At 41.2% G+C, this 9771-nt stretch overlaps 1 protein-coding gene across 3 annotated transcripts in view; it reads right to left on the bottom strand.

Moving 5' to 3' along the window:
* Positions 1-1944: 1944 nt before the first annotated feature.
* The window catches only part of LOC146521085 (butyrophilin-like protein 2), a 49078-nt gene continuing 41251 nt past the window's right edge, over positions 1945-9771 (bottom strand). For 2 of the 3 annotated variants that reach the window (XM_085154378.1, XM_085154380.1), the window contains one exon: positions 1947-2708. In XM_085154378.1, the coding sequence (XP_085010504.1) occupies positions 2242-2708 (467 nt within the window). In that variant the 3' untranslated portion in view covers positions 1947-2241. Of the gene's footprint in view, positions 2709-9771 lie in introns of all 3 variants that reach the window. The other variant, XM_085154379.1, reaches the window with a different exon arrangement.

Below are 9771 nucleotides of genomic sequence, written 5' to 3'. Positions count from 1 at the left end.
ACAAAAGTGGATGAAAGAGAGGCAAACTTGCGGCTCCACAAGTAACATAGACTATATCGATATAAAGGATATTGTCACATCTTATATCTCGTATAAAAATATATCGATATTTTTTAAAAACTCGATATATCGCCCAGCTCTACTTCCATGGCACACGGTGCGCTGGGCTGCTTCAACAAATAGCACTACACCTCTGGTTGTCAGCTTCACCTCTCCATCGCTCTCCCCGTGGCTACAGTACAAGTGAGCTGACACATCCATCAGTGGAGACTGTGGGCCAGTAAGGAGCAGCAGCTGCCTGCAACATGGGCTTTACATTGCAAACAGCCACAAGTCTGGGCCTAACCACGCCTTTGACTTCTTCTTCATTTCCATGAGATTTACATTTCAGGGAGTTCCCCTGGAAAAAGAGCCATTTTGAAAGCTGTTTGCTGACTTCATCAATAATCTGCTTCAATCATCCAGATGAGAATCCTGAGAATGGAGCAGCCCTGATAGCAGCTCATAGGATCACAGTGTTTTTCATTCAGCTGATTGATTTCACAGGTTAGGAGGTGAACCATCTAACTGTGCTCCTCCTTCCACCTTTGGACCACTCATTTAGTGACAGCCAGGATTTGACAATCAGCTGTGACACAGGAAAACATGAGGTGGGAAACTCTGGAGAAGATCTGCTTTTCTCTACAGGGAGGCTCGCACATCTGATCTGCTCACGATCACTCAACTCACTTCAACAACATGCTGACTCAGTCATTTCTGCACGTTTCCTCATGTTACAGCCCTGACTTCAGTTCAGCTGAGGAGGAGATGAGGGAGGAGAGAGCAGTGGTGGAAGAAGAGGAGGAGAAGATCCAAAGAGGAGGCAGGGGGAGAGGCTCAGGAACAGTTAGCATCAGAGACTTTGAGCCATCATGGACTCCCACTCCTTCCATCCAGCCCTGTGTGGATCAGCAGCTCCAAAATGTCTGCTCACTCATGTTCTTACTGTCTGTGCTCTTCTTTCATTTCACTCATTATATATGAACTGCTCCTAAATCACACTGGATATGGATTTTCTGTCCATCCACACTAATTCTCTTCATTCTCACCTGATTGTTTGGATGCTCTTTGATAGCACATTGAAAATCCTCACAGTGACTTCTATTGCCACACTGACTGGACAAATACAAAGTTGAAGGCTTCATGTGTTTGGCACAAATAATACTTTGGTAGGTCTGAATTGTGTTTTGAACCATCTCTCAGGACCAAAGTCTTTTTGCTTCATTCAAAAAGAGCTGAAGGCTTTTTCCCTCACAGTTTGTCCTTTGATATTATTGGATGATGGACTGTGGAAAACACAAATGTGCACTTCTTAATGGCTCATATGTGCTGTGAAAGAGCTCTTTGTGATCCTGAAGCTTTTCAATAGTTTTTCTTTGGCTGTTTGTAAAGTTTTCTGTGTGAACTCTCAGGAATCTGGAGCAGTCTAATAGAAGTCTACTGGGGTATAGAGGGAGGAGCTTCTGTCAGACTCTTTCTGATGAGGAACTGAAGCCGCTCTCATGGTCTCATCAAATCCATCAGACTGAGAAAAACTGTCATGTGACCTCTCAGAACAAACAGCCTGTTAGTTTCCTGCTGCCTCCATCACTCACTTTCATTCACTCTCAATCACACCAACATGTTAAAGCAGCGCTATAGCTCACCTGGCTGAGCAGGTGGGCTGAAGGCGGGGCTTACTACAGGTGCCTGTGTGTTCCTCACTCTCTCCCCACTTTCCTGTCTACTCTCTGCACCTATATAATAAAGGCAAACATGCCTCCAATAGAAATCTACGTAAGCGGCCTCAGCTTCTTCCTCTTTCCCCTGTCTTCTTCTGCAGACGCTCCTCTGTAGCTTCAAGCTCTTTCTCTTTACCAGGAGAGCTACAAACCTTTGCATCCAGCCACAAACACCCCATGGGCTCCTCTGGATCATCACAACATTTTCACAATAAAAGCCTCATATTTATGGCTGCTCCACCCTGACATGTGACAACATCCAAATGACTGGATCAAAGTGTTTGAATGATCTCAGCAGCTTTAAAACTATTGATATTTATACATTTACACTGATTTGGACTAAACTAACAAAACTATTGATTTGATCCAAACTCAAATCATGCCAGAGGCTTTTATTTTGAAGTTAGGATCATTTTAATGGTCTTCTTAGTCTGTTCATTTAAACACACAGTTGCTCCGCCTGACATTTTTGGCTTCTAGATCAAAACATCAAAGAATTTATTTTATTTGAATGAACTGAAAATAGATTCAAACTAAAAGCTTTTAGAGAATAAACTCCTACATGACCTCTGACCTTTGACCTGTATCTACAGCACTGACCTCTGACTTTCAGCTTCACTTGTTTCGTCAGCAGGATGTTTCCCTTTCTGCTGTAGACGGTGCAGGTGTAGGTGTAGTTGTCTCCATCTGTGGGGTGTTTCAGGGTCAGACTGAGGTCTCCAGTTTTCAGCAGGTCTTCATTCATCTTCGTTCGGTCTCTGTAAAGCTGGTTCTGTTCTTCAGGCTGGTCAGAGCCGTTCTCATACACGTGGACAGTCCTTTGATATATGCAATTCCTTTCATATATGCTTTCCATCCACTCCACTTTAGCATCTTCAGGCAGGTGAAGTGTGGTGTTGAAGGGCAGCTGGACAGACTCCACCCCTGAATCCACCTCCACCTGGGGGACTGAGAGGACAACAAAGCACAACATGAGCTTGGATGGAGACATTTGTGTTGACTCTAACAGGCTGAATGCTGCTGCTTCACTGGGAGCTCACTGTTAGATAGAAAGTGGTCAGTGTGAAGAGGAGACGCAGCAGGAAGATGAAGACTGACAGGAAGAAAGCAGTGAACAGACTGTTGGAGCTGCTGTTAGTGGGACAGGACTTTATTCAGTTTCTGAGGACCAGATTTGACTTGATGAAGCAGAGAAACACAGTCTGAGTGTTTCTGTCACACTCACTTCATCACACAGCTCAGTTTGACAACATTTGGAAGAATTTGATAGAAGCCTTCCTTTAGTAAAAGCACCAAGAAAACACATGAAAACACCTCACTACACACAAAACTGCAGTACTGGCAAATTGTACATAAAGTATGAAAAGTCAAAGTACTTATTGTGCAGAACAATGTTCCCATCAGTGTTCTATGGATCAATATTACTGCTGCACATGTTTAAGGCTGAGCTCATTTCAAATCCTTTCTATTGTGTTGAATCTGCAGTAATGCATCATATTCTATAAAATCATATGTTTGTAGTGGCTGTCCTGTGAGGACCACGTATCTCTAAATAAACAGCTGTTAATGAGCTCACAAACACAGGCCTACAGCTGGATTTGAAAAAGTCCATTCAATAGAAAATCAACAATCACAGCTGGATTCAAAGGCTTGAGCTCTGTGTGACATGGTTACCTGTCAGTATCTACAGGGGGATTCAAATATGAAGGAAACATGAAGGTGGTGCATTAGAAAAACTGCTGCTTTCAGAGCAACAAACTGTTTGAACTGATCCAACTTTATTAACACAGACAAATATTTGTGCATCAGCTGCTGTAACATTTGTAATGAGCATTAATATTAATAAGTGTGAGTGAACAGAGCTGCTGCAACAGTGAAACTCTCACTGACTGATGTTACGTGAGGCCTTGTTGGCTCATTGTTAGTTCGCTGCACTGAAACAGGAAAATCCAGCTGTTAGTCATAATGTTTGTGTTTGTAAAGCACTTTATAACTGAGGACAGTGTGGAGGAGAGTCTGTGTGAGTCAGCTGCACCAGTGCTTCATGCTTTGGTGTTTTTAACATAAAGTCGTCCCTGTAGACTGCTTTTAGTTTCAGTGTCCTTATTTTGCCCTAAGTTATTGGTTCTCACTGTCTCCAGATCAGGTTCAAACACAGAGGAGATCAGGGCTTTGCAGCTGCTCCTAAACTGTGGAACAAAGACCCACGCAACATTAGAGACCTTCAACACCCTCCATCCTCTTCCTCTTCTCCTTATCCCAGCACACAGAGAGGAGTGTCGGGGGAAAGGCCCCACTCAGGTGGTGGAAATGACCTCAGGAACTTGTTGCTGTGAGGCAACAATGATCAGCACCACCATACTGTTTGTTTCACTCATGGTTTCTCATTTTATGTTTGTTTTTAATCTGTTGAATTATTTCAGGACTTTGACTCATTTAAATGTGCATCACTTTGGTCAGCAGCTGTTTCAGTAACACTTTATAACACGACCTGCAAATAAGGCTCAAGTAGCCTGTAGTTACCTGTAAGTTTGTGTAACAAGTAGGTTTTGTACAGAAAGAATAAAATAATTACACTGTAAGTACATTTAAGTACAGCGTCAGTCATTTTAAGTGCTGGGTTATTTCATGGGAAATCTCCAGAACAACAAACAATATTCCATCTTTGTACTTTCCGGGCCGCGGCTCATATTATGGAGCGACTCAGCCTTAGCCTAACATCCTGGTATTTTATAGCAAAGGACGCTAAGAAAGGAAACCCAGCCACACTGTAGCCGACTGTCTGCATTGTAATCAGGCTGCAATGTAGGGACGTGTCTACAAAGAAGCTCCAGCTGAAAGGATTACAGCAGGTTAGTGTGATGACAGATAGAGGTGTAAATGTACTGACATGTAAAGAGGGTGTTGAGAAGGTGGAAGAGTGACGTGTGAGCTGCAGCTTCATGACAAGAACAAGCACTTCAGATGTACAGAGAAGTGGCCAGGAAGTGTGGTAGTAATGGCTTGTTTGTAAAAGCCAAAAATCAAACACATGATTTTAGCTCTGTACATTTGACTTTTTGGGTCTCCAGATGATAAAGAAACAGATTTATTTACATCTATAACTGCTTATTTAGTTCCTGGTGGTGGGAGGTGGATTTAGGCCGATGTTCATCAAACCTAAATGAATTATTTGTCCTAACAGTAAGAGGGCCAAATGTATTAATGAGTGCTGAAAACCTCCATGTGTGTCTGTACAGGTGGAGATCACTGGAGAAGCTGAAAGCTTTGGTGCTTTTCTACTAGTTGGGACGACTCTGTGAAAATCTGCTGACAGTCTGAGCAAGTTTTTGGACTCTTGCTCACAAAGTAAAAGACATTTTACAAAGTGAAGAGAAAAGAAACTTGTTCTGAGTGTAAGTGTTGTTTTGGATGCTGATGGATTGTTGAAGCTCATGTTTGAAGAGTTATGGATTGTTTCATGTTCTTCTGTTTTAAGTTGAATGAACAGCTCAGCTCGTCTCCGTGTTTATAAGATCACATGATGCCTGTGCTCTCCACAGTTTGATCGTACGGATCAAAGTATCAGTGTGTTCATCACTGTGTTCATTTTATAGGTAACATGTAAAGACAGCTGAACAGTGAATCTTCCATTATGCAGAAAATGATTGAAGCAGAACTTACTCAGTAATGACTTCGGCTGCTACGATACTGAAAATGATTCACAGACAATTTGCATCTTTCCTATAAAATACCTGAAAGTTAAACCAGATTAAGACTCCATGACACGGCCCACAGCCCAGGAGGTTCAGGGTACTTGTTTCATTGTTTCCTGCAGAAACCTGACTTGTTGCTGCAAATTACGCGTAAGTACAGGATACTTGTTTGCAAATAAATGAACTGATGAGAAGAAATATGTGGTGCTCGACTCTAAACACTCTCAGCTTTGAGCCGATTAAACGCTCGTTCTGAAAACATCTTCCCCTCAATGTCCAAAGTCATGAACTCTCCTCAAAGAAACAATCACAACATCTCCATCTTTATTTACACTTTTAGGTTTTAAATTTTGTTCAGTTTGCAGTAAAGTGAGTGTCACAGACCTGAGGAACTCATTTTAATACTTTACTCCAAACTTTGTGCTCTGAAAGTGAAACTCCTACAAACACATGTGAAATAATCCAGCCACAGAAACTGTCCATGGCTTTCAGTCTGTTTGCTGCTATAGATATAATCCAGCTGATGTGGAGAACTACATGTGACACTTTGATGCAGCCATGAATCCGACTGATTTCTTTCCATTTTCAAAGGTTTATGCATCAGTTAAAGTCCTTAAAAAGCTCAGAAATGAAGAGAAAGGTTGGTTAAAGCAAAGAGAGGCACTGGCAGCATTGAAGACACCAGGCATGTGCAGAGGGGGGGGCTAGAGGGGCTTGAGCACCCGCCCCTTTCCTGATGGGTGCCCAAAGTGCCCTTTTGTTGAGGCAACTTTTTAAAAAAAATTATTATTATTTTTTTTTATCTGTGTGGGCGTGCGGAGTCCTGTCTGTGCCCCTCAACAATAATATTTAACTATTAATCACAGTTTTGCTAAATAAAAGGATCTGGCTTGCATCAGTCACATGATCACATTTAACCAATGATCGCCCTTGAGGGCAGAACGCGCTGGTTACGAGCCGGGAACGAGCTCACAAAGAGCACGCGCATTTTTTGCGGTGCTGTAGGAGAAACACAAATTAACTCAGAGACACAGACTGATGCAACAAAACCAGTAAGTCGTTGTACAGCGTACACTGTAGTGTGTAGCACACAGGAGTATTAGCTTATTACGGACACGTTGGTAAGTTGTCTTGTTGCAACTGACGAACTGAAACAAACGAGCGTGCTGTGTGTGCAACAGCGCGACAAACATTACCTGTTCTTTTATTAACTGCACAGGTAGTGCTGGTCATAGCTGCTGGCTACCTGTGTAAGGCTGTCATGGGTCTGTAGCTCTGTCACCGTTTTAGGGAACATATTTAGTTTTAAAGTTTCCGGGCTTTTCCTGCCTTTCTGGAGGGATTATATTTCACTAAAAACAGTCTAATATGCATGTCCACATAATTATGCATTATTATAATTATAATATATTAAAAAACACACGCTGTATTTTAAAGAACATACATTAAGAAGCAGATTATATTAGATTTATATTTTAAATAAGACAAAATTTGGATTTTACAGCAGTAAAATTATTGTATCTCTACAGTTTAAAAATGTAATAAGCTTTGCCCCTGCACAGAGTGGATAGTGAAACAAATGGAATCATCATAAATACATTATTTCATATTTATTACTTCCCCCTCCTCATTGCTTTATTATTGTAGCTCTAGTAATAAATAATAATGTAAGGATTCTGGATCAGCACCGTGATGCCCATAGTATATACAGTATTCTGAAGAAGGTCTAAACTGTCACTGTGTGTGCGTGCATGTGTGTGTTTTATTTAGATGGATTTAAAAAAAAAATATTACTCATGATATAACATTGTCCAGACATGCCTGATAAAGACATGAGGAGGGAACAGTAGGAGCTGTGTGAGGCTACTAAAGGCAGTGCTATAACATTTTTCTATCATCATTTTATTATAGATTAAGTGCAAGAGTTGTTAGGTGTGGATAATTAAATTATAGTTTATTGCAATAGCAAGTTGTGCCTTGTTCTCAGATAGACAGCAAGTGGAGAGTGATATATGAAATGATGGGATGGAAGGAAGAAGAGAAGCAAAGAGTGATTCAGAGGCAGAGCCTAATTTATTTCTCACAGTTTTTTGTTGCCTTATGGTTCCAAGCGCTGTCACCAATCTTTGCATTTTGTTATTATCTCATGACACTTGTTTAATCAGCTACCATCTCTCCTATGGACTTTTTAATGTCTACAGTCTCAGATCAACACAGCCCTGCCCTCCAGCACTATCCACAGCAACCCCTCAACAGCAACATTGTACCCATCAGGTAAAACATCGGCTACGTTTTCTTTGCCTTGTTGCCCATATTAGATTCTTAATGAATGTGTGTTGTTGTTATTCAGCCTGGCTCAATGTGCCCCTTTTTAACTTTGAGCACCCGCCCCTTTAAACCTCTCTGCACGGCCCTGGAAGACACTAAACAAGAGAAACAGATCAGAGAACATCAGGCTGAATAAGTGGAATTTTGTAAGTTTTTGTTACTCTGATTACTACTGAGCTGCTATTATTACATTTGGTGTGCATGTAGTAAATTATTATCATCATTTTCATTCTGTGCTCAGGATAAAAACATATGTTCATAAGTTAACCCTCTGGGGTCCAGGGTATAATTGGCCATTTTCAACTGCGTTTGATTTTACCTCTATATTTCACCTTTTAAAACTGTTTATCTTGCCTTGTTTGGTATCAATATTTTCAGCACAACCTCAAATATCTGAAATTTGAGTTATTTTTTCATTTTGGTATACTATATGAGCACAGTTGATCTAAATTCAGACAAAAAAAAATCAAAATCCAGGTAGAAAAAAGTTATATTTTTTCTGTAAAACCCACAAACGTGTTTAATGAATCATTTTCATAACTTGAAATACAAATAGAAATTGTACATTTCTAAAAATTATGCACAAGTTTTGCAAACAACAAAGTTATTTGGTACTATTGACCTACAAATGCAGCCATGGCCTCAGTTTTTTATAGAACCATTTAAATCTATATACAGAACAATCAGGTGTGCTGCATCAAATAAGAAGGCACACAAATTATTTGTGCCAGTCCAAAAAAATAGTTTGTGTTCAGTATAAGACAGAGGAGAACAGCACAGGCCTAAACCTGCAGGTCTGACAGCAGGAGGTGCATCAGTCCAGTTTTCCATGTGGGAACAGCGTTTACACTGGAATCTGCCTTTGACGCCTTTTTTAGAGCAAATGTGACATTCAGCAGTCTAACTGACACACAATACAAAACAATAACAACACAACACACTAACTACAGCCTCCAAACACGCTAAACGTCACTAATGTCTCACATGTGAAAACTCGCTCTCTCTCTTTCTTTCGCTTGCCCGCTTTCTGTCGCTGGTGTCACTCCTAAAAACTTCCCCTTCTCCCTAAACAACCAAATGTCACATGTTGCCTTATCATTTTTTTGATTGGCTGATATGCTAAACTCTAACACCAATAGGGAAGTGGTGTTTTTTCTTTTTTCACTCACAAGCGGAGAGTGTTTGCTAGCGCTGTCTGTAGAAAACGCCGTTTTTACCGTTCTTCCCGATGTAAACACCACTGTTTTGTTCAGAAAAAAACATCACGTGTATTTTTTATCATAACTCTGGTTTTACGTGGCCCGTCGACACAATTCACAAACTGGTATATAGTTTGAAGTCCGCACTTTCGACCCAAGTTGTGAAATGGAGACTCTGAGTCGCTGTGTTGTCTTAAATTGATCATGTGATTTTGACGTGCCGGCGCGTCCCTCGACCCCAGAGGGTTAATAAAAAGTTTTAGTTTTACAAACAAGAAGACTGAAGATGAAGTAAAAACCTTGAACTTTACTTCTGTGTCTGATGTTTATTGAAGCTGTCAGCTGTCTGTCAAAGTGGACAAATGGACGCACAGTATTGACGAAACAGTAAAGCTCCTTCATGACGAGCAGAGACATTCAAGGAGAGAAATGCTGCTGATGCTGCTGCTGACGCTTGGCTCACAGCAGCATCGAGAGATGGATGACACAAAGAAATAACACAGCTGTCCGCTCTAGAGACCACCGACAGACTCAGCTGTTCACCAGCTAACACCTGTGACTCCACCCAGATGAAGCTTTAGCACCACACCTGTAGAAACTGCCTGTTCACACCGAGGAATGAATGAGAGCATTTCTAGGTCAGGACCACCTCAAGAACCAAAGACTGTGATTTATGCCCACTCAGCACCTCACCCACCACACAGCATAAAGGAACAGTCTTCCAGTCATGACACTAGATGGCTGTTATTACATTTGGCACGAGGGGATCTCAAAAAAGTGTCTCACAAA

This window comes from Neolamprologus multifasciatus, chromosome 3, assembly GCF_963576455.1.
Source record: "Neolamprologus multifasciatus chromosome 3, fNeoMul1.2, whole genome shotgun sequence".
NCBI lineage: Eukaryota > Metazoa > Chordata > Actinopteri > Cichliformes > Cichlidae > Neolamprologus > Neolamprologus multifasciatus.
The sequence above is the reverse complement of the archived record's forward strand: the minus strand, read 5'-3'. Positions and strand labels throughout refer to the sequence as shown.